The sequence below is a fragment of the Heliconius melpomene genome, chromosome 10, assembly GCF_056956725.1.
Source record: "Heliconius melpomene rosina isolate 202511_hmr_F chromosome 10, ASM5695672v1, whole genome shotgun sequence".
Classification (NCBI taxonomy): Eukaryota; Metazoa; Arthropoda; class Insecta; order Lepidoptera; family Nymphalidae; genus Heliconius; species Heliconius melpomene.
This window is the reverse complement of record NC_140398.1, coordinates 13,506,515-13,532,469: the sequence shown is the minus strand read 5'-3', so window position 1 is coordinate 13,532,469 and position 25,955 is coordinate 13,506,515. Positions and strand designations below refer to the sequence as shown.

At 31.0% G+C, this 25,955-nt stretch overlaps 1 protein-coding gene across 3 annotated transcripts in view; it reads right to left on the bottom strand.

Moving 5' to 3' along the window:
- Positions 1–15,048: 15,048 nt before the first annotated feature.
- Positions 15,049–25,955, bottom strand: part of dcma (syntaxin-like domain-containing protein decima) — a 49,927-nt gene continuing 39,020 nt past the window's right edge. For all 3 annotated transcript variants that reach the window (XM_085191543.1, XM_085191544.1, XM_085191545.1), the window contains 4 exons: positions 25,160–25,326; positions 19,657–19,790; positions 19,222–19,404; positions 15,049–17,707 (listed from right to left, as the gene is read on the bottom strand). In XM_085191543.1, coding sequence (XP_085047669.1) covers positions 17,589–17,707; positions 19,222–19,404; positions 19,657–19,790; positions 25,160–25,326 — 603 coding nt within the window. In that variant the 3' untranslated portion in view covers positions 15,049–17,588. The remainder of the gene's footprint in view (positions 17,708–19,221; positions 19,405–19,656; positions 19,791–25,159; positions 25,327–25,955) is intronic.

Here is a 25,955-nt window from a genome sequence, read left to right as displayed (position 1 = left end):
GAAGTCTCCGACCGAAGTACAGCACTATCATGTCATCAGCGTAGCTTAACTTGTTAGTAAACACATTGTGCATCTATAAAGAATCCAATATGGAGGCTGTTGGGTTCTTCAATCAGCTAATTAATATACAGGGTTAAAAAGAGAGGGAGCTAAGCCTAACTTGTCTTACACTATATGTAAGGGTGTATTCACCTGACAAGGCAATCGCACCTAACCTGATTCTTTTAGTGTTTATATATGTCTTAATTTTAATATACCCTTACTCTCAAGGTATTTCCACAGCAGCTCATCACTTGCCAGATCAAAAGCTTTAAATAAGTCTAAGAAGTTAAGTCTAACATATCGATACCTTATACGATACGATATTTTCCTCTTAGTGTAATACTTGACAGTATGCTTAAGTCTGAAAATAGCACTTACAGTATTTAAACACTCCGTTCCTATTAAGACACTACCGTTCTTCACTTTCCACCCAATCAGTTGAGTGGGCGGACGCTGCGCTTTGTCTCGTTACCAGAGCGACTAAATGTAAATATTAAATATCTTATTCCCCCGAGTGGGAATCGAATCCAGAACCTGTTGTGATTTCAGTCGCACATGTGTGCCCAAACACAGAGCACACACACACCTTTATTTATCTCGAAAAAAACAGTAATTACGTGAAAATAAACAAAAAAGTAATTAAATAATATACAGAAAAAAGTGGATTAGATTAAATTGTCATACGAAAGAAATGCTATCGTTATATATTATATAGGTATCTTTATAATTCGAGCCTGGAGTATTTATTGTAATTGGTTTTATAGGTGGAATGGCCTCTAGAGCGTGTCGTCCGGAATTAAACGTAGGAAATTAACTGAAGCTTGGTGTTAATCTGAGAGGAACTCAGAATAAATTGCGGGAGAAACGCTACATGCGCTAAATGAAAATGTTTTATCGGTAGGTGCTGGACCTAATTCATACGTTTTTTTTTCATAATTGAAATAATAATACAATAGCAGAAAAGTATGGAAAATAACGGTATCCAATACGAGAAGAATGCCGAATTCTTGAAGCATTGCCTGTTGGTTGGCGGATCTCGACGGCGCGCTTTGCCTCATTATTTTATTCCCTCGAGTGAGAATCGAACCCACAATCATCGCGTCAATATCGTGGATAATTACTACTACTTACAAACATTTTTTATTTTGCAGTAGTAGTACTTTCAAGTATTTAATTTTCTTTATTACGAATCAAATGAACATTGAATTGAACTAATCCAATTAGAAACCTGTTCAATAACTATAGGCAATATTGTTGTAGAGCTTTAAGCCTAGCTTTTGTATCGTTTGTGTGCTGCTGCCGCAGTCTTCAACCTCAGTTTATGTTTTCCAGTAGTGTCTAGATAAATACGTGAGTAAATACTGTCTGTCGTACGTATGAGCTTACGAAATTTTAATAAGCTTTGGCTGTACATACCAATGTGAGCTCACCTCACTTTTTTAACTGATTTCTGTAAAAGGAAGAGGTTCTTAATTTTACTGTATTTTTTTATGTTGGTTACCTCAGAAGTTTCGACTGGGTGGACGGATTTTGATGATTTATGTTGATGATTTTGGTTCAGTTCTATCCATGAATGCATCTAAGTCTTAGATTTGTATTGTTTACTTGGATTTACTGTTTGAAGTAGTTTTTTTTTTGTTAAAAATTATTGTCATAACTTTTTGGCTAATACTTATGTTTTGCAGTCCAAGCATTATGAATAAATTCTATTCATGTAAAATATTAATCTGTATAACAATATTCAATTAGTGTTTCTTTACTTAATATATCGACGCAGTAAATTAAGCGAATAAAATAAAGAGATCCCAGATTGTGAAAAAAAAGATCATTTTTGTTATTATCACAATGAATAAAATTATTTATTGTTTTATAAATATATTTTTGTATGTTTTATCAAATATGCTATTTTAAAGCCATCATGCTGCTATATACGAGGCAGTGATAAAAAAATCCACGCCTGAGTTCAAACTACAGCAAAACCGCAAGTGCTGGTCATTCGAATATGGAAATTATTTAATTATAAGTTTCGAAGGATTAAAGCTATCGGATTTAATCCAATATCTGGAAGCCCAATTAAAACTTGCCTATTTCGAATTGAACGCCTTTAAACGTGATTTATATTTTTTAACATTCTCCGATATAGTATTTGCGAAGCAGTAGGTAATCAGGATCCAATATTTGTTCTTACACTTATCTTTGTAATTTTTATTAATTAATTATACTAATTGTAGAAATTTTAATTTATTTTAATATATAATATAAGTATAAGTTTACATATATATTTATAATATAAGTTTCAATTTGATTAACATTTTTTTGTAAACAGCCAGAAAACTAAAAACGAAGTGATAGGTAGGTAGGAGATATCCTGACCATGAGCCTAATGACCTAGAGACGCATAAAATGGAAACAAAAATAAAAAAAACATATATTTTTAGTTAACTTACTTGAAGATTGAAAATAACGATATTATAGTTTTGAAATAAATTATTCAGTTCTTTTTATTACAAAAGTTAATTGTAAAACTTCAAATGACTCTCCTTTGTGTAAAGTTCCTACTGGAACTTAAATGATCACAAGTAGAAGTGGAGCGGGAAGTATCTACTTCGGGATAGTAATTGCTCATAGTTTTAAATGTTTATTTTCTTATTACAACATATTTTTGAGTCGTTGTGCAAGCGTAATAGGGTGCGACCGTACACGTGACAAGTTGTGGTTCGATTCCCACTCAAGCAAATTAAATATTTAATATAATTAATCATTACCTCGCTCTGGAAAAAAAGATAAAATCTTGTCTTATCTTGTCTTAACACTAGGTTTCAGGTTCCCCCTGCTTAACCTGCTAGATGCGGGAAATAGCGTGAAGCTAAAAACAAACAATAGAAACTAAAAAACAATAATTTGTTACCCAATACACTAAACACAGATGTGCACATATTATTAGAATTTACTTAAAGTTTAGACTTTACCTCCATTATGCCTATACTATGTTAACGGCCCATTTTTTGGAAAATAAAACAAATAATGTTAGTGCTCATATTTTATAGGTTTTCCGAGTCGAAGCTCATATAAATTGTAAAGTTTTTCTATTTAATAACGGAACGGTTCAATTAAGAAATATATTTTTGTTCAAGTAGAAGCGCTTTAGTACAACAGTAGAATTAAATTAGATAATAGTAACTATTTGCTTCTAGCTTCTTTATGATATTACTTTTAAAATGGATAAGAAACTGCCAAGTTACGTGACGTAGATGCAAAATAAAATAATACTTTGATGTGTTAAGAAAGAAAATATTATAATAAAAGTTAATTTTTAATATAAATTAACCTATTGTGAATGTTTGTACTACTTTCGCTACTTCAAAATTTTACGAATTTCTATATAAAATAATTGTTTAGTGACAATTTATTACATATGTATGGGACAATAGCTTAATTGGTTGTTTGTAAAATATTGCTAAAAAATACTATTTAGTTTTCTAAAATAAAAAATAACAAAATGTGAATTGAGTATCGTACTGCAATTAATGAACATTTCTATATCAAATGGAAATGTGGAGTTTGAAAACTTCATTATTTTGTTTTAAATTGGGTGATATTGAGGCCAGTAGTGGTGCAGAGGCACAAGAGTGTGACGTGACAGGCTATGGGTTCGATTCCCACTCGAGAAAATGAAATAAGTGGGGAGCAGAGTGGCTTAACACTAGGCTCCCTCTACCTACCCTGCCACGTGCGGAATACAGAGAAAAGTGAAGCTAAAGAAAAAAAAAATAGGTTACAAACGTATTAGTTTTGTTCAGCTAAAGTAAAGATATAAATTATAAAATATTGTAATATCAGTTTTAAAACTCTTTCTATAAATATTTCTGAATCGTAAATCATAAACGCTATCACTATCCCTTGCAGGTAGCGCCTTTTAATTTACGACTGGGTTGTATAAGCCAGCTTAAATAATGGTTCGATAAGTATATTATATAAATAAAAATATTATTTTATTTAAAAAAATAGTAGTTCTTTAGAATAGTGTTATTTGAATTCAGTATTTGAAATGGATTATGAAAATTGTTAATGCCAATACAATGAAAATTAAAACAAAGTGAAATAAAATCTAAAAAAGTGTTATCATTCAGCTTTGAAACTTGTTTTAAGCTTCCGTACTTTGGATTATATCCATATAGAAAATGACCTATTGAAGTAATGTTCATAATAAGATTATTATTACGTACATATACATAAATGTAATAAGGTACTTATTAAAGAAATAAGATTTAGATAAAAAACAGTCTTTATATAAAGACAATATATTTTTTTCTACATCTCAAGTACATTCAGTTTAATAAAAGTGGAACGGAGTGACCTATCACTAGATTTCTGCTTAGCAAGTCTTGATATCGTGGGTTTATTTATTTGTTTACATGTATTGTGTATATCAAAAAGCTTATTTATTTTAGATTTGTAATAATATAACTTATTAAGTAATTGTATAAACAGATGATTTTACTATTAATCATGTAAAGGGTTAAAATCAGCTCGCTGTATCCCTCGTACAACACAAATAGGCAGAGGGAACCTAGTGCTAAGACACTCCGTTCCATCGGAAAATATTCCGCCGAATTCTAGAGGCATTATGTGTTGAGTACACTCAACACCGCGCTTATTCGCATTGCAATTATTATTACCAGATAATACGTATTATAAAGCTACAATGAAGAGAGTATTACGTAATTGGTATAATTTTATGTGTAGGTGCTTTCCTAGAATGGCAGTCGTTGTCCCTACTGAGATTATCAAGATTTCCACACCGCGAGATTTCAGGCTGCGAAGTTTTGTCGAAGATACAAACTTGTTAATGACGCTTTAATGACGATGCTCGTGTTTCTCTTAATTACCTTACTGTGAAACACTATTATATACATTCTTACGAATACTATTTATTGTCCATATAAAAATAACTATAGTTTATACGTAGTAAGAATTAAAATTTGTAAAAGATTTCTTGCTAAAAGTTAGTTAATAAATCACATATTACATAAACTGTAGGAAAACACCAAGAACCTATAGTGTCAATAGGGAAAAAAATAGTAACTCAAGTAAATTCTTCAAAAAAAAAAAAATCTTATGATAATAAATAAAATTATAAAGTAAAAACAAAAGAAACTCTAAGATAAGACAGTATACATTTTTAAGACATTTTAATTAGATATATTGTGCTCATAATGAAAGACAAGAGAATTGTAACCCAAACAAAAGAATGTACAATTAGAATGCCAAAGGGAATTTAAGAATGCACAGCCGTCTGAACTAATCTCACGTGGTCGTAATTACGAGAGTCCGCGTCCATTCCTCGCGGGAACATTATAATTCATGGCAATGTGGTCTGGCTACACCGAGCCTTCCCTGAGGCCAGCAAACGATCTAACCAAGTACTAATTAAGTTTTATTTTAGCAGAGGTAGTTTAGTTCCATTTTCCGCCGAATTCTCGAGGCTTTCCGTGTTGAATGGCGGAGGTCAACGCCGCGCTTTGCTTTGACACCAGAGCGAAGAAAATAGAAAATTAAATAGTTCATTTCTTCGAGTGGGAATCGAACTTGTGGGTTTGATCCTATACCGTTTTCAGTCATGCTTTGTGCCCCTGACCTACAACTGGCGTGGCCTGGTATTTTGTAAATACATTCTTTACAAAACTAAAACAATGCCATGGTTTAATTAAAATCATATTCTTAGTTCTTGCCTACATTCAGGGAGTATGTAACGCCTAATGTACGTTTAACCTCGTTTAACCTTGTTAACGCGCACAAATTTACGCTTGGAGCATATTAGTGAAGAAATGTTACAGATATGTTACTTCGCACAGTTTTATATATATTTTATATATATATATATATATATATATGGATATATGTGGATTTTATAGTGATATACTTATATATTATATATATAGAGAAAGGAGTGTCTCAACACTAACCCTCTGCGTATCCTGCTTTGAGAGGGAAACAGCGTGAAGTTGATTTATTTTTTATATATTATATGTGTAGTTTAGTAACAAGGATTTCTTTTTGTTTTGATTATACAATATAGTAATAGAATATATAGGTATCGAGACAAAGCGCGGCGTTGAATTCCGCCATTCAATACTTGATCCCTCCAGAATTCGGCGGAAAGTGTTAAGTTTTAACACTAGGCTCCCCCTACTACGGTAAACGGTATATGAGAACCGTAGCTAATTATTTATATATATGTAGGTATGTAAGTATTTAACCATTTTGTGGTAAGCGATTAGCAAGTTAAATTAGTGACCTAGGAAAATAGAGCTACTCTACACGCGTAGGCATAGATTACAGCTGTCTTTCGAAGTTTAATCAGAAGCCTATTATCTAATATTATTTTATGGTTATAATATTGGCATCTACAGCATAACTTACGCTTACATTTGTTTATTATATAATTAAAATTAAATTTTATTTATTCATTAAAATGTTGTGTTTCTAAGAATAATGGAAAGGTAGGTATGATTTATTGAAGATATTTTGTTATGTCTGGTTTGTATCTATAATTGTTTACAGTCATCATCATCGTGACGTTCGCGTTTCCTTGCTTCTCTCGTTGAAGGTGAGAATCGGACTACCTCTGCCTGCTCTATACAGGATACTGCGTAAATATACAAAAATATATTATTTATTAGTTTTAAAAAGTATTCATACATTTATTATACAATTGTACAATTTATTTAGAAATTAAATGAATTGTTTCACATATCTTTGTCTTGCTTATAACAATTGTTCTTTGTTACGGTCCGTAGAAAGGTTCAGGCACTCGTTACATGAAGTCTTTTAGTATGTCTACTGAATATATTTTATTTCAGAATCATAATAAGTATAACCAACAATATGTCATTTCCGCCTACCCACTGTTGGACAGGACAGGCAGATGCCTACGGATCAGTAAACCGGTCAGTCTTGCGCCCATCCAGTGGCTTCTCGCGACCCTTAGGTACCAGAGTCGACCTGCAAGAGGAGTTATTCCAGTTCGTGACATTCGAGATTTTTTGCTCTCAACAGCCATCAATTCTCCTCGCTATGTGTTCCGTTTAGCAACTAATTAGACTATGCGATTTTTCGAGCAATAAGTTGAGATAGGAGCCTTGGGTCCTTTTATGAGACTTTTAACGGCCAATAATTTTAAAATTTAAGCAAAAATATTCAAATACAAACGAAGTTTGATTCAAATTGTAGTGATTAATAATATAATCTTTTCTAAAGACAACAAAGTGAAAGTAACTAACTTTAAATCAATACGAAATCCGTCCTATCTTTTAATCTGTATAGATAAATGTTTTGTACTAATAGTCTCTGCAATTACCAAAAATATTTTTCAATTGTCTGTCATCTTTCAAGAAAAAAAAAACAAAATCCAAAGAAGAAAACTACATAAACTACAATATTAACTCGTTTTCCCATAAAAAGGATATTGTTACATAAATTTAGGGATGAGTGTTTTTGTTAGTCGCCACTTTTTGTTGCTTGCCACCAGATGATACTGCATCATCGATAACTATACGAATACCACCATATATTACAGTGAAAACCACATTATGTAATTAGTTGTGTAATTCACTAGAGACGCGTAATTTCTACGTTAACGATCCATATAATATACAATTTACAGTTTCAGTGGCAAATTGGCTCATCATCATTGGCTCACCTCTCCGTTCTTAATAACGGTCAGCTCCTTAGCTTCATCATCATCCCTCCGTTCTTAACAGCTATCTGGATAGATATAATCATTTATTTATTTAGCTACACGCTATATCCCGCAAGTAGTAGTAGGGTAGGCAGATTTAGTTTAGTGTTAAGATATACTGCTCCCCACTTTACGCCGAATTCTGGAGGCATTACGTGTTGAGTGGTGGAATTAAACCCTGCGATTTGCCTCGATACCAGAATGAAGAAATGGTTTTTTTAATGGAAAATGACAAGGCAAACGAGGGTACGAGTCACCTGATGGTAAATCATCACCGCCGCCCACGGCCCTGTGTAAGTAGCTGCAGGTGCGTTGCTGGCCTTCAATAAATTAAATATATAAAATAATTCATTTCCTCGATTGGGAATCGAACCCACAATCTGTCGCTGTTACAGTCGCACACTTGTGCCGTCACAATTGGCCTCAAGATGTAATTCTTGTCTTCTAAAGTCAATTTAGATGTCCATTGTTAGTTAAGTAACTGTATTTATGAGCTCACTGTTCGACCGCAGTCTAACTTCGGTGTTTGGTCACAAACAAACCAAGATTGTCAGTTTCTACTGCACTCAAGCATTCTAATTAAGATTAATTACTATATCGAAAGCATAATGCTTAAATATTTTATTAATACTTATATATTTACATTTAAAGCCTTTAATGGATACTATTATAATATTATATTATCTATATTACTATATATAGTGTTCCTTCAGGATAAGGAAATTATCTTCAACTTCTAGGAAATCTGCATTCAATATAGATCGATGTGTTTTATATTTCTACCAGTAAACCCTTTTGTTCGACATTCGTGTCATAAAGATGCAAACAATATAAAGTTAATTAAGAAAATAAAAGTTAATTTAAAGTTTTAATCCAAGCTTAATTGTCATAGCCATAATATCTGCTTATCTTTTACTAGCGGACGCGCGCAGCTTCGCTTACTTATTTACGGGTGAATTCTAATAAACTACGAAACATGTGTTCAATGAAATATTTTAAGTCTAAATTTGGAATTTTATAAAAATCGGTGGCGATTTAAAGATTTTTCCATACAAACTTTCAACCCTTTACTTGCATCCTTAGGGGGTGAATTCTAGAAAATTATGAAACATGTCTTCAATTAAATACTGTAAAAAGTCAGAATTTCAAATTATATAAAAATTGGCGCCGATTTAGAAACCCCAACCCCATATTTGCACTCTTAGGGGGTGAATTCTAGAAAACGATGAAACACGTGTTCAATTAAATACTTTTAAAAATCCAAATTTCTAATTTCATAAAAATCTGTGCCGATTAATTTTTTTTTCCATACAAACTTTCAACCCCTATTTCACCCCTTTAGGGTTAAAATTTTTCAAAATCCCTTCTTAGTGGATGTCCAGATTACGAAAGTAAACATCTGTCCAAGTTCCACGTTTCTACGCACAGCGGTTACGGCTGTGCGTGCGTCTTACCTCAGTCAGTGAGGACAAGTCCTTTTATATATATAGATTATGGCCTGCTATTAGGTATATCTGTAATATTTTTTTAAAGAAATTGTTCCACTGTAGGTTACTTGCATAATATAACAACCTTAACAATAACTATAGCAAATCCTAATAATATACGGTAACTAAAATGTTTTATTTTCTTGCTGGGTTAGTATGTGTTAGTAGAAGTGAAAACTTGCAAGCTCAGTTTGACCCACTTTCCAGTGTCGATTAATTAAGTAAAATTAAACCTTCTATTTACAACAAAAATTTGGAAAAGGATTTCAGTTCAGACGACAATGAAATTACATATAATCAATATTGTAGTTAATCAAAATTCAAATTCAAAATATTCTTTATTCAAATAAACTATAAAAGCACTTTTGAATCGTCGAATGTACATGTTAACAAAAAGCTACCACCGGTTCGGAAGGCAGTTCTGCTGAGAAGAGCCGGCAAGAAACTCAACAGTAGCTCTTTTCAAAGTCAATGGTATATTTCACTATTACATTAGCTGGCAGCTGTCCTGCCTGACATTCAATACACATTAATTCCATACATATTTATCCTCTAAATATTCTTGAACAGTGTAATACGCTTTACTTGTTAGAATTTTTTTCACAGATATTTTGAATTTTGGAAGTGACAAACTAAGAATACACTGCGGAATTTTATTATATACACGTATACTCAGCCCCATAAAAGATTTATTAACTTTTTGGAGGCGAAAACTTGGTGTAACAATCTTATCTTTATTTCTCGTTCCTATCTCATGACTGTCGCTATTTTTTCTGCTAATCTAATCTAAAATTCTAATCGCTAATCTAAAATGGTCGTCGCATCAAAATGGCCGATTGCAAATTTTTGCACTATCCAACATGGGTATCAAATAAAAGGGCTTAATTTATAAAATATAATACAATAACAAATTCTAGAAAACTTGCTGTTAAAAAGATTTTTTAAATAATATTTTATTTTCACAATTATTGTTTTTTCTCTTCTTCACCATCATATTCATCTTGTATAAATTTTAAATAGGTTAACACATTATTAATTTATCAAAACAAAAATATTTAAAAATATAAAAATAAAAAATCCATATTTAATCAGTATTAAATAAGGCCTTTTTGATATAAACCATACCTAATTTTGGTAACCTTTAACTGTGCGTATAGATTTTGAATCAAATAGAATGCGGTTTGACATTTAGCTGAAATAGCAAAGATTACACTCTGGCCGCAATGCACCAATCTGATGGAAGCTCACATAGCCTGTGTCCAGAGATAAAGGCGTTAGAAGGATCAAGTTCTGTTAATACGTGAAATCGAACGTATAAAGAAGCTGTATCACATAAAGTGTGCAATAAAATAAAGAACCACTAAATTTTTGTAAAAAATATACTTATTCTTTTTGTATTACTTAGTTATAATTATTCGTCCTTATAAATTATAGTTTTATTATATTTTTCGAAACTCTTCTATACTTTATTTACAATATTATAATAATATTAATTTTATAAACATCTACAAGATACAGAAAAGATATTTCCAAAATTTTCTTCAATCTTCAACAAATTTATACTGTAATATACCGAAGAAAAGGTTGAAGTTTGTACAATTTTCATTGATCGCGTAATTTAATCTACCTGAGCATAGCAAGGGCCCTAATATAATAATAAAAATGATATTATTTTAAATGTAAAGCCATTCTAATCCTTCCCATTCAGCCATTATTTCGTACTCTGTATTTTTGCACAGATACTATGTATGCAAAAGGGACGCTTAAATTAAAAATTCAGCACTTCAAAGTGAGAACAGACGGACGATAAAACCAAGCTAATTGAATTCCCTTTGTAAAGAATTGTTAATTCTTTAAGACTTGGGTGTTTGCACCATTGGTTTTAATAATAAAATTTAGAATTAATATATTATAAAAAAAAAATATTATAAAAAACAATTTTTATGCGTTGGCGCCAAATCGAATCAAATGATAATCATGAAACTTTGAACAAATATTTTTAAAGGTATTAGAAAGGACAGACTATTTTTTATTAAAAAAATACATTTAATTTTTTTTTTGCCTATAATATAAAAATAAGCTTAACGTGAATGCTTTCGTGATTTTACAGGCGATGCCGCGAGCGGAACGCTAGTATTAAGTAACCATTAACACATTATTTTTACTGGCTTTATTATATTCGAAACATCTTTGTTTCTTACGTTATCTGAAGTGAGATGCGGAGCTGAGGTGTGAAGTAAGCGGTGAATATCTTGCATACTTAAATCACACCTGTGCCCCTGGGCCACCACGGCCTCACATCATTTAATACTTCGGATTTATCTCTTTTATGTTTTCTTCTGTCGTAGATCGTATTATAAAGAGAAAATACTGGAAAATATTTTTATACAAAAAAAAACGGTCTAGTATGAGTCGGACAAAGAAAAATAAAAGAATATATATATATTTCTTCTATATTTTATAATAATAACAATAGAATTTAATGTAAATTGTTCTCCCAATTTTATCTACCTCTAAAAGCCTGCAATGCAGACTCCTTTGGAAAAATAGGTTTAAGGTGAATAGAAAGAATGTCTCAAACTATTTCCTTATAATGCGGTGCCAACAAAATATATTTTACATTCTATCGCATACATTTGTATTTCAACGACAAACACCTTTAGATTTTAAAGTGCACAACTGACACAATTTAGAGCAATTCGCGCGTTAAACTTGGAGCCAGCAGTTTTGTATATTTTTATATTGTTTTCTATTTCGAATTGCATGCCTTGCATCTTTATCTTGGAGCATAAGCTAGTAGTTAATAGCACTATTTCCTATGAATATAAGTCGAAAATGATAAAATATTCTATTATTATTTTAACTTTTTTAGAAAAAAAATATTGGCACTTTCATATCGTGCCTAATAATAATACTTTATTGTACACCACAAAATAAAGAGAAGTAAAAGATTAAAAAACATCACTTAATAAAATGCACAACAAGCGGCCTTATCGATATAAGCGACCTATTTACTCATTTGTCATTTAAAAAAGATTATCGCGCATCTTGTTCTAATTCCAAGATTATTTTTAACTTTACTTTTGTATACTTTATATATAATATATGTATTATGAAATGTAAAAATATAAGAAATATAACATTTGTAATATTTTGAGCTATCTATTAATTAATTTATTTTAAAAATGTAATTTTGACACATATTCTATATTAAAACATATTAAAATCAACATAAGACCTTACCTTTTTAATTAATGTGTCGGTAACGAATGTAAACATTTTGAAAGAAAAATGTTGTTAACTCATATATATGAATTATATATATATTATATATAAATTTATTATATATATATATATATTATATATAATTTATACGTTTACGTACGATATAGATTCTTTCCGTGAGATGTATGTAAAATTTTGAATTTCAAAACGGATCATTATCACTTGCTTTATTGGTTAGTAAAAATATTGTTAAATACATTTAACTCAAGCACTAAACGTGATTAATATTCGATAAGAGAAAATGAATTGAAAATTAGCGTGAAAACTCAGTATTCGTTTGATAATGCCAAATTAGTTTATACCGTTATGTTTTTTTTAAACTAATATAATGGGTTTGTTTGGGTTGTTACTTATTAGTAAGTTGAAAAAATTATAATTGAATATTTAAAAGACAAAAATAATATTAATTAACATTTTTTAAAAATTCTAATATGATTGATTTTCAGGCGTGGAAATTTTACACAGTGCCCATGGTTTACAAATTAAAAATATAGATTTGAATGATATTATGGACTCTGTTGACAACTCTAAGAATGTACAACAAAGAGACGTAATTCGTGCACCACCACCTTTAAGAGATGACAATGACGATTTAGCACGTCTCATTCAAAATATTGAATTTAATAATGATGATAGAACTTCATCTTTAAAAAAATATGACTCTCTAGATGCATACGGTAAAGATGTACTGTATAATTATCATGAAAATTTAAATCCTTCACTTAAGTCGCTAATAAAGCAATATAATAATTTATATCAGAATAAAGTAAGAGTGGTTGATAGTTCTAAAAAGAAAAAATCACCAAAATTTCATAATCATAGTCCACCTGGGGACAGTGCCTACTCTAAACTCTACGTAATCTTGAATCCAAAGGTGGATTTGCCAAAATCATCTGCAAAAGACATAGCTAAAGTGTAAGTGAAATTCCATTTGCTATTAAAAAAATTATAATTTTGTCGCGATGGTGACAGTGATGTACATATTATATAGGAAATATTATAGGGTTAATTTTTTTTGTCAGCAACATGCAGTAAATAGTTTTAATTTACAGGATTTCCTCCTTGTTCTCAAACTATGGTTCATATAAAAAATCTAAAATATTGGATCCTAGCAAAAATATACGATATTACAAGGGATTCGCAGTAAAAGATAATAGACGGCGAATTAAAGAGTCAAAAGAAAGTAAGTAAGCAATAAAATTCTTTCATAATTTTATTACGCTGTATTCTCATGTAGCTTAAAAAGCTCGTTAACGGCTTTGTTCTTTATAAAATTGCATTTTCAACAAAGAAATGCATTGAAAGAATTTTGCGTTCATTTTAAGCGGCCTTCTTTAACTCGATTATTTATTTTCATATATAGTTACATGTTTTACTTCATTTGACTAAAAAAATAAGTGTCCTACTTGTAGAACTATGATTAATTAGTTAGTGAGTTTTGAGTGATATATTTTTAAGCTTCACGCTATATACCTCATATTGCAGGGTAAGCAGAGGGAACCTCGGAATCCAGTGTCAAGACTTTCCATTCTAATTAAAATACATTCATTCCCTATTTTGCGCCAAATTCCGGAGGCTTACTTGAGTGGTGGAACTTTATGCCGCATTTGGCCTTGTTACCAGAGGGAAGAATGGAAATATTAAATTATAATAATACAAATATTTAATAAAACCATATATTGTAATAAGCATATATAGAAATCAACAAAGCACCTGTGGCTCAGTCGTTAATGGACTTGATTCTATGTGATGTTATAGAATACGCGTTAAAGGATTCAATAGAGCGTGAATATAAGCCAAAGAGAGCAAGGGCTGATTACGGTGGCGGAGGTCGCACAGCAATCCCATACATACGCCATCGAGGTGATATTTACGAACGGGAGTGATGACCTTTGGAAGAAGGTTATATAAATAAATGGAATTCAATATTTTCTCTTATAATTTATTTACTCAAATTAATAAGGAATATTCGTTTGAAAATTAACAAATTGTTTTTATTTCATTTTGATTGACCTATAAAATTTCAAAGTATGTAGTAAGAATAGCTGTTATGATTTATATGAGTTTTATACTAGCAATTTAATAGACTTTAGTATTATAATATAAAATCGAATTGACTCTACTTTATTGTTTTTTAACCAAGCGAATAATATTAATGAATTGTAAAAAAATTGTGCTTACCTAAGTCTTTATTAAATATTCTTAAAGAGTTATATTTTTTTATCAATTAAATTTATTAGTAACAAAGACAAAACTTCTTACAGTTTTAATTATGAATAAAAATTTATATATAAAATTATTTAATAATATTGAAAAAAAAAAGTTTTACGGCTTACGTCAGTTCTGTCAAGTACATGATTGATGTACAAGAACCAGGCTGAACATCTGGTTAAGACAAATGTTCCTTACTCCATATTACACAGGTAAAACAAGGCGGGCACAAAAGCCGTAAACAATTGCAGGTAATCTAAAATAGGTTAGTAAATAAAACGGTTTTACGATTCAAATGATTTACTAATGCATTTTTTTCTATAATTTATTTTAGAGTATATCACAGTCATCACTTTAATAAGTGCATCAATATAAATAGTTTACTCCTGTATTACAATTAGGTATCTATATATAATATATGTATTTAAATTGAATTTTTATTAGATTATTAAATATTGACTAGAATTTATACAATTACTACAAATATAAATTAAATATACATCAGACTAGGTGAAATGGTGCAATATCAAATGTTTGGTGTTATATATAAATTGTGTATGCTAAAAATTCTAAATATTTTTGATATATGGCAACCCATTCGCAGCATGGCTGTTTGTTTTATGAATTGAATTTGCTCTGGACTCAGCTATCGCTTCAGCCATTGATTTCTCTCGAATGGGACTAGATCTATCCGTATATCCAAAATATCAATTGCTGACGACTTTATCTTCTTAATATTTATTTATTATGATATGAACATTAAATATATGATTTTATTTTTTTTATATGATTCTATTTCTTACACTGATATTTAAAAAAAATAATGTATCAAGAGTTTTTATTATTTTGATATAAAAGTAAATAATAGGTAATTACTATAGACATTTTGAAGTTCATATAAAAATATTAGTATAGACGAAATATTATTATCGATATTTTACAAATATAATATGAATATACAATCAATCTAATTGAAAGCTATTTCATAGATAATAATTGTCACTATTTTAGTAATCTATTATTATAGTTATTAAATAATACACAATTAATTCTTATAATTATAAATGTTACTCCAGGACTTAAAGAATAATTGACTAGAATATGTAAGTTGAACTATGTAAGAATTTTGAATAGGCCATATCTTATAGTAACGATAGAAGTGAAATTTAAAAAAAAAACATTAAAACTTATATAAAACCAATATATATTCTTATATAATCTTGGAATAATTAAAAAAAAAAGAAATTTTGAATTATATCTGTGGGAGTTGTTGATATACTTGAAATGTTTTAAAGAACCTGAATGTTTATTCTTGTTCGTACTGTATATACTTTTACGCATCGGTGACTATTTTATTAAGTTAGAAGATATGGCTAAGCACTAAAATTCTTCAATATCCTCCCAATAGAACTTTCAATATCTCCTGAAAAGCGTCTATATAACGATTTAAAGAGGGTTATATTGCGTAAAATTTTATTGGATCGTTAAAAATAACTGGAGATAGAAGTACCTAATGCATATTATTAAGGAGACTGAATATTATTTTGATAAGTATTAATATCTTGCGAGTCTATTTCTTACATCTCCATTAGAATTTTAATGATTATACTTAAAAAAATAATTTAAATTATACAATAACATGTATAAATATTGTTATGTTAACATAAATGATTTTCAATATATATCAGAAAATAAGACTTTTAATTATAATAATAGGACGAGCGTCGTTTACATCTTACATTTAATGAGATCTTAACTCATCCTCGGATGCGTTGGAAGACGAGATAATTGGACATAGCCTTCCTACCTTTATAACTAAGTACTAATTATGTATTATTATACATAAAATTAATTTAATTCTTAAACAAGTAAGTAAGATATTCAAAAGTTATAGTACGAATGTAAATAAACTATTTAGCTATTTAAAAACCAATGATTATACTTTTTTAATAGGAAAAGTACAATGCCCACTTAAAGACTGTGTCTATTGTATGCTGTAGTCGTTTTAAACGGCTTAGATAAGTATCTATTATCAGACTACTTAAAACTACGCTACGAGAATTTAATATGAGCAGGGACTGCATATGTGGAAAAACTAAAAAATAAAACATAATTTAGATTCTAATTTTGACTAAATAATTAAAATATGTAATACGAATATAAATAGCGTGCAAAGAAAACAAATATTTATATATTAAACTACTTAAACGCAATTGATCCCACTCCAGGCTATTCACAATATCTCAAGCATATCGTGCGTCTTAATAACCTAACCTTAAACTATAATATGATATATTTAATTGATTCGTCACAATACACTTCGCGGTTAATGGTACGTAATTAACACTTCATGTTGCATCTTTATTTGTTTAGCAATCTAATGGACCCTTTCATTTCTACACATCTATTACCATTCATTCGCTTTAAACCTACATATAATATCATAGATGTGTTCACTTATAGTTTATGAACACTTTAAATTTTATTGTTTCACTGGTGTTTTGGATTAAATCCAAGTTATGATAGGAGGAGTTCCGCAAGATGCCTGTTATTCTATATTAGCTATCGAAACTTATTTTACTTTCTTCAAAATGAATGTAATTATAACTAATTTTAAACACAGATATTTATGAATATGAAAGAAAATGTAATAAAAATGATTTATTTATGTATAAATGGCCATCCATCAGTAGTAAACATCACATAATACAAACGAAAAGGCATTCCATTTCAGAACTCGTCCTATAATATCCGGGCAATACAGTTTTCATTCAAAATTTGTCCGTGATTGAGGGTCGCCGCGTGGGCGAGACCTGTCACCCTCAGAGGTAGTTCGGGCGTGACATACAACAAAGCACGCCCATGCCTTTGTAGAGGGATCCTCGCCGCTTGTTCCTCCATAGGCCGTTCACGTCGTCGCCTTTAAGTGCAACGTTGGTTTCTATAACAAATGTACTTTTAAATCCTATTTGTTTCCATTATTTTATAGTACGAAGAATAATATTGTATTAAGTTTTCGTTCACTTCGTAACAAGCGTTTATTTTTATATTTTCGTCGTTAAGACTTTTATAGAAAAGAGCGGGCGAGCGGGCCCGTTGTGGGCACAAGCGTGTGACAGTAAAAGCGGCAGGTTTTGATTCCTATGGAAATTAGATATTTAATAATATCGTTACTCCGCTTGTCGGTGATAACACATAAGTTCTGCCACTTAACATGCAATGCCTCCAGAATTCGGCGGAAAGTGGTAATACTAGGTTCCCTCAGCGTAGGCTGAGTCCCGCTAAATGCGGGATACAGTATGAAGATGAAAAAAAAAAATATCAAAAGATAAATCTGAAAATATTTAGAAGTCGGTTTGGAATCTGAATCAGTAAGGGATTATTACAAATAAAAGAATGCTTTAATTTATTAACTAAAAAAATCGACGAATTCCTCCTTATTTTGAAGTCAGTTAAAAATACTCAAATAAGTATGTTCTAAGTATTACAGTCCGTGAATAAATATTACACTTAAAAAAGTTATCAAAGAAATATTAAAATGTAATTTTCGTTTTACCATCACCGTTTTCTTTTTATGGACCATATGAAAACCTCGTTTCATTCATTTATTGGCGAAACTTAATAACGCACTTTGTATAACCATATTGGACAAAAGATTTAACATTTACAGTATAAGGTATTCAACATTATTATTATATTTCAGGCATATTTTTTTTCTAAATTCACCCATATAGGACCAGGGTAGGCAGAAGAAACCTAGTGTAAAGACACTATGTTCCCGACCTTTTCCCAAATTTTTGAGGCATTTCGTGTTGAGTGGCGGAACTCACCGCCGCGTTTTTACCTTGGTACCAGAGCAAATAAATTAAAATGTTAATAAATAATAATTCATTCCTTCGAATGGGGATCGAACTCACAATCTTCGCGTTGCAGTCACACGCTTGTGACCTTGTGTCTCGACGGCCTTACTAATTAAGGGCTTTACATATAGATTTTCACGATAGGTCTGTATTTACTTTGTATTGATGATTTATTAATTAGAAGTGAGAGAAAGAGAGCAGATGATTTCGATTTTATATTAATTAGAGGGCCAACCTCAACATGCAGTTTATTGCAATGTCTGTGAACGGCGAAGTCGTCAAATATATTGTATGATGTGGATTATCAGCTTCACGCTGTATCCCGCACACTGCAGGGTAGGCAGAGTATAAAAGTATAAAATTTTTAAATGACACTGAGTCAGGTGAGAATTATCTTTCTCGGAAAACCAAAACTTTAAAGCTATCGTTGTCACATAATCCATTAGGTTAACTAAAAGCGAGATGAAAGTCAAGAAAAATTTATATGTAAGCTTATGTCCTTTAATTTCATAAAATTGATTGTTTTTTCTGTTAATATACAAGTATTTATAAATTATTTTCTTAAGTAACATCTGTCGATGATATCTATGCTTACCTAAATGATTAAGATTTTCATGCTGTGGCAAGTACTCCTGAATGTCGCTGACGATCCTCGTTATCTCTTGTGTGTCTTTGGCGATGCTGCACAGCTCCTCTTGGTTGAAGTCCGGCGTTATTTGTTTGCACAGCAATATTTGACTGATGACATTACCAAAGTTTGATGGTCCAGCACGGTTTTCTATTAAAAAAATATATGATTCAATCAATAAATCAATATTTTTATACCTATTTTTATAAGTAATACTTAAAATTACAATTTTTACATTTTTTTTTAAATCACAACTTTTACCTTATTAATATTTATTTCACTGTGAAGAATATTTAACGTATATTTAAAAACACTTTCCGATATTAAGTCCGTAATATATTCTATTTTACTCTAATTATGAGTGTTTTTTTAGAATATATGTGTAAACGTAACTTATATTACCATAGTAAGAAGTCATGTCCATCGGTACAAGTTGCACCAGGCGGTGGCACTTGGCGAGTTCCCGAAGAAGCAGTTGTGACATGAAATACAGCAGAACTAACTGCGGCTGATCTGCGCAACCTTCACTTGATGACCTGTGCAGATAAATTTCAATTATTCAATATGAATTTTGATAAATGTTATAATATTATAGTAAACAATTGAGAGGCCAGTCGTGGCGCAGGAGTACAAGCGAGTGATTGTTAACGCGATAGGTTGTGGATTCGATTCCTTCGAACGGTTCCATTCAATTCAATTCGGGGTAATGAAATATTTAATGTTTTTCATTCTTCACTCTGGTGTCTAAGTTCCATTTGCCTACTAGTGCCTGTGTGTGGGATACTGCGTGAACCTAAAAAAATTGAAAGGTATACGAATTAAATACTTAAATTGTCACACGCTAGAATAATTTTGAAATTTTATGACTAGCCAAGATTGCTCAGATTTAATTTTATATTTTTTAAGTGTTATACTATATAACAACGGATACCTTACCACTTTAAATTGATTAATCAGTCGTTAAATTAGTCATTCTGTGAAACAAGGTGCTTTTGTTTATAAAAAAACTATTGAAATACTATTCTTCTTACCAAGGTTGAAGTTTATATAACGAATATCATCTGGACTTTATAATTGTCTTGCAAAACAATTGTTATAAGTATGACACTAATTTAAATATAATTTCTATTTTTCACATTATTGTAATTTCCATTTATTGTAATGAAATAGTTTAGGATTTAACAAATAATCCTATTATTTTAAGAAATAATCATATTGTTTCTTCTTAAAAATATTTTTTTTCTTAAAAAAAATAAATATTTTGTTAAGTATTAAGTTAAGTGGTATATTTAGAAAAAAATGACATTCGTAAATGTTTATCGCAAGTTTATAACTACTTTTTCCATGTATTTCTTCTTCCGATTGAACCCGAGAGTCAGGATTAACCACTTTAGCCCAGGTTAATTGGTTTGGCCTGGTTTGTTTAATACAGCACTGTGGATGAATTTATAGGTAGTACGTACTATCTATGATTATGAATAACATGATGGTATGTGCGTAACGTTAAATAAAAAAAAAAGCTTTGATCTAAGAGATCTTAAGTTTTTTTTACTTAAAGCTTAAGTTTTGCGCTGTATAGCGCATATAGCGAGCTTGGTATACGGGAACTAATTTACTAATTAATTAGGGAACCTAATGGAAATATTTACAATCACACTGTGCCACTGCGCCACGAATGGCCTGTAAAAACGAAAATATGTACCTACATATATTTAACCGTAATCTATAATATACACTTTTAAACATGCCAAGCATTCATAAATTCAACTTTAACCAAATGTTATTCTTAGTTTTACGCAATAAAAAATAATTGAATTATTCCGCAGGTAACGTATTTCCGTCGCCTAATTTTTAAAGCCTTCTGTTGTTATGTCATAACGAGGCACTTTCCATGAGTGGGTAAAACGTAATTAATATATCCACAATTTTTCGCCAAAAAGTAGACGGAATTAAGCAGTAATTATCTGGAGCGTAAATTTTAGAGTATTCCACTAGTAGTTGGGCGAGTTCAAATATGCTTTATTAATTTTTCTCGTTTCAACTGTAAGCTCAAACTTTTAGAGTACGCCAGACCGTGAAAAGAAAGGAAATAATATTTTTAAATATTACTAAGTAACTTTACCTAAAAGTTCATATAATTTTATTTTTTGTAAGGAATGTTTCGTTAATATCCGAGACTGGTGTATTTTCTTTTTATAGCATGATAACAATCCAAAAATTTAAAGAAATGCGAAGAAATTTTAATAATTCGATGTCAGTTACTTCGCGAAGTCATTTGGTCAAATTTTTCGTTTATACAATATAAAAGGCATCTATCTCACACTCCAGGCATCTATCCTTCTTAGTATTTTACAATTTAATACAATACAAGGCTGAGTAGCCTTCCATATAGGAAGATTTCTATCCCAAAAACAAGGGTTCTACGAAAAGTTAAAATCTACAAAATTTCTAATTGACTTACAATTAATAAATTGACATAAAGAATTGAAGTAGCTACATTCAAAGAAATAATTAAAATAAAATGTATATTTTTGAAACTAGGAGACTTTTTCAGAAGGTGAGGCATCTATCCTGGTTTTACTCTTTTACTTTATTGTAACTCAAAAAGGTAATACGTTTTATTTTACCATATTAATATTTGCTTCGTATAAACCCAAAGCTTCATAAATATCCCCATGCATTTACGGCATGTAGCGTGCTGTACATTCATCTATTTAATTACATGCTTATGCAATCTAATTGATCTTAATTTCCTTTTTGTGTTACAAAAACTATTATTAAAGTCTATTTATTAAACTAATATTATATATAGTATATAATTATTCATTCCCTATAGTATATAATTACACATACATATAGCAATATATTAGAACTTCACATTTGGGTGTTTAGTGGGAATGGATATTAATCAATCAAGCTGACTGGTGTTCTGTGTTAGCTTGCTCTCTGATTACAGAGGTTCCTTTTAATTCCCACCTTCATTTGTGCCTTTTCTATTTAAACAAAGCCTCTCTGTAGCATCTCTGTTTTGTACTTTACAATAGGAAATTATCGAAATAAGTCACAAACATAATGGTAAACGCCGATTGTATACAATGCCTACGCTGGAGCACAAAAGCGTTACTGTAACGCGATGGTTATAGGTTGGTTTCCTAGTCAAGAAAATAAATTATTACTTATTAATATTTTCATTTGTTCGCCTGGTTCACCAAGGCAAAAGCGTGGCGTTAAGTACTGTGAGTCAACACGAAATGGCTTGAAAATTCGGCTTAAAGTGGGGGATGGTGTACCCATCTTCACACAACCATACCCTACCCTGCTATATGTAGCGTGAAGCTGAAAAATAAAATAGTTTCTGAGTATTTAATTTTTTTGTTAAAACGATTAAAACTTCCAACATATTCTAGAATTTTGTATATACATATGTATATGTATCCAGAACAAGCTCAACACGCCAGAAGATTCTAATTTATAATATGAAGTGATGCGATACCATTGTCATAGACTTTGGCGGTAAATCTTGGCGTCGTCATTATGAAATATAACATAGTACATATACTATGTATATAGGCTTCTCAGCCTCGATATAACAAACATTTTTAGAGCATAAAAATCAAATTACTTCACACCCTATACTTACAGAGGCATAGCTTTTAAGTTGCGTGAGCAATCAAAATTTAATAATACTTCGCTTAATAATTTATATTTTACTCCAACGCCTTTTTATTCCTTATAAATGATTCTCAAAAGATAGTGAAAGGACCGACTCAGCCACCAGATAAATTGTTTTAGGGGTTGGGACTTTGGAAGCCACACAATACATTCATTTATTAGTTTTGTTTATGCTATTCAAAGGATGCGGTGGAATGGTGAAAACTTTTAAGGACGTAATCGATTCTCTTTCGACTTAAGGTAAGGGCTACCTATTCATCTTTAGATATGCAAATAATTGGCTACTTAAGTAGGCACCTAAAGCTTTGCAAAATAATTTTCTGTTTGACAATTGAGGCCAGTCGTGGCGCGAGGGCTCAAGCATGTGACTGTAGAGACAGGTTGTGAGTTCGATTCCCACTCGAGGAAAGGAAATATTTTAATTTTTTCGCTCTGGTGTGGCGCGGTGTAGAATTCCGCCACTCAACACGCAATGTCTCCAGAATTCGGCGGAAAGTGAGCAGCAGAGTGTCTTAACACTAGGCTCTCAATGTCTACCCAACTACATGTGGTATACACCGTGAAAATAACAATTGATTCTTATGTAAAACGTATCCATATTTGTTAATGGCAACTCTAATGTTCATAAAGTGCCTTAAAATATTTAGTTGCGTGACTCCTGTCGCTATTGTTTGGTTATAGTTGGTATACGAGTACATATAATATACATATTTGCCAGTTTTAGTTGAACGAGGTTGGTTAACAGAGCAAAGTTTCTATATTATTTATCCGACCTAAAATGTGTTATTAGTTAAGTTTGAAAGGTTTGCCATACTATACTTTATGCACGAGAGAACGAGGATTTATGGGCTCAGAACTTTTTATTTTATAATAAAGTGGTGTAGTTGAGACATTTCTGATAGAATCCAATGTCAGTTGGTTCTAATTCCACTTAATTAAGATATTAAGTGTTTTCTTAGTGTAATTAGAAAAGTGCAAAGCGGCAGTGCGACCCGTTTTCTTCAGCGGAACAGTTCGTTAAACACAGCGGAACTAAGTATTTAAAAACGCATTATCCTCTGTTTTATTGTCAGATATTAATAAAAATAAATCAGCTTCACGCTGTATCCCGCACACAGCAGGGTAGGCAGAGGGAATCTAGTGTTAAGACACTCCGTTCCCCATTTTTTGCCGAATTCTGGAGGCATTGCGTGTTGAGTGGCAGAACCAGCCAGGTGCCTCGACACCAGAGCGAAGAAATGGAAATATAAATTTAAATAAATGTTGAACCCAGTCGGTTTGATAGTCACACTTTGTGCCCCTGCGCCACGACTGGCCTCAAAATAATTTACAATATTATATTATTTTAAATATACAATATTATTTTAAATATTATAATTATCCTTACAGAGGCGATCTTATAATTTGTAAACAATGTAATTTTATTGTCAGAAATGTTATTAAAAGCAATAATAAAATGAACAAAAAGTAATAACAAAATATATTTGTTATCTAAACTCGTATGTATTAAGTAATCAAATAATTATATCACCTAATGACGTTACGTAGTTTTTTTTTCATTGCTATAACATAGAAGATGTGTATGTTATATTCAGAATGCTCAGGAAGGAAAGTACTAAAATATTATGTTAGTAGAGTTGAGTATAATATAAGCACAATAAAGTTGCAGTTCAACTTGAGTGTTGTAAAATTAAGTTTACATTTTATAATGCCTTATTTTTATAAGTATTACTTACAGTAAAAGTACTAGCAAAGTAAGTCTTTATAATCGATATATGTATTTAAGGTAAACTCTTATATATTTTTAAAATTAAAAAAAACACCGCGCTGCAATTTAAAAATGAAACCATTATATAATTATGGTAAGGAAATTAATTAAGAGGCCTTCGTGGTCCAAGGGCATAGGTTCGATATCCACTGGAGGGAAAGAATCATTATTTATTAATATTTTCATTTTTTCACTCTGGCAACAAAGCAAAAGCCCGGCGTTGAGTCTCGCCACTCAACATTTAATACCTCGAAAAAATCGGTGGAAAATGGGGAACGGTATCTCAGCACGAGGTTCCCTCTGGGTCTCTCTGAACTCACCCTCTAGGAAAAATGTACATAACATAGTATTTTAATGACTGATTGAAACTTCACATTTGTTGTGCTGAAGTTTCTCATCTTAAATACTGGACTTATTTTGAATTACCTTCAAAAGCTGAATATTTGAAAATAAACACAAACTTACTTCTTACAAGTAGGGAGTACTAGTTGGCTGGTCTGCTTGGTAGCTTCGACGCATGTGCGGCGCAGACGGCGTACGCGCTCCCGCAGTTCGGGGCTGTCGTGGGGCTGGCCGATGTGGATCAATAGATCTCGGAATAGCGCTAGTTGCACGTTGATTTCCGTTATTAACTGTGGAAAGAAATATAGTATTAGATTGTCTTCGTTTATTTTGAATATGGGCTTTTTTTTAGCTTCACTAGTGCTAAGACAATTCGTTCCCCACTTTCTCCCACATTGTGTTCGCTTTGAAGAAGAGCGAAGAAATAAAAATATTTATAAATAATATTTAAATTTCTTCGCTATGGTAACGAGGCATAGCGCGGCGTTAAGTTCCGACTCGACACTCAATGCTTTAAGCTCCCAGGTCCCCTTTGCCTACCTACGAGATACGGCTAGAAAAAAAAAGAAAACCTTGTATATACCAGAGCTTTATGCCTGAATCAGACAACACATTTATCACGCCGGTGTAATTATTGGAAATCGTTTATATGTTACGAGAATACACGTACCTACTCGTAAGTTGAAATTGGACGAAAATCGAAACGCAAGCAACAATTCTCGATTCTGTCATTAAATGATAATTAATTATACCCATGTGAGAGAATAAAGAAACCAATCTTTTGATTAAATAAAAAAATGTTTATAAATGTATTGCTAGAATAGATTTTTTGATAGGATATATTATTTATTATTGTAATAGATGTAAGTTATATGCTTAGATATTTACTTCTACATTTTATTTTAAAAATATTGAAAAA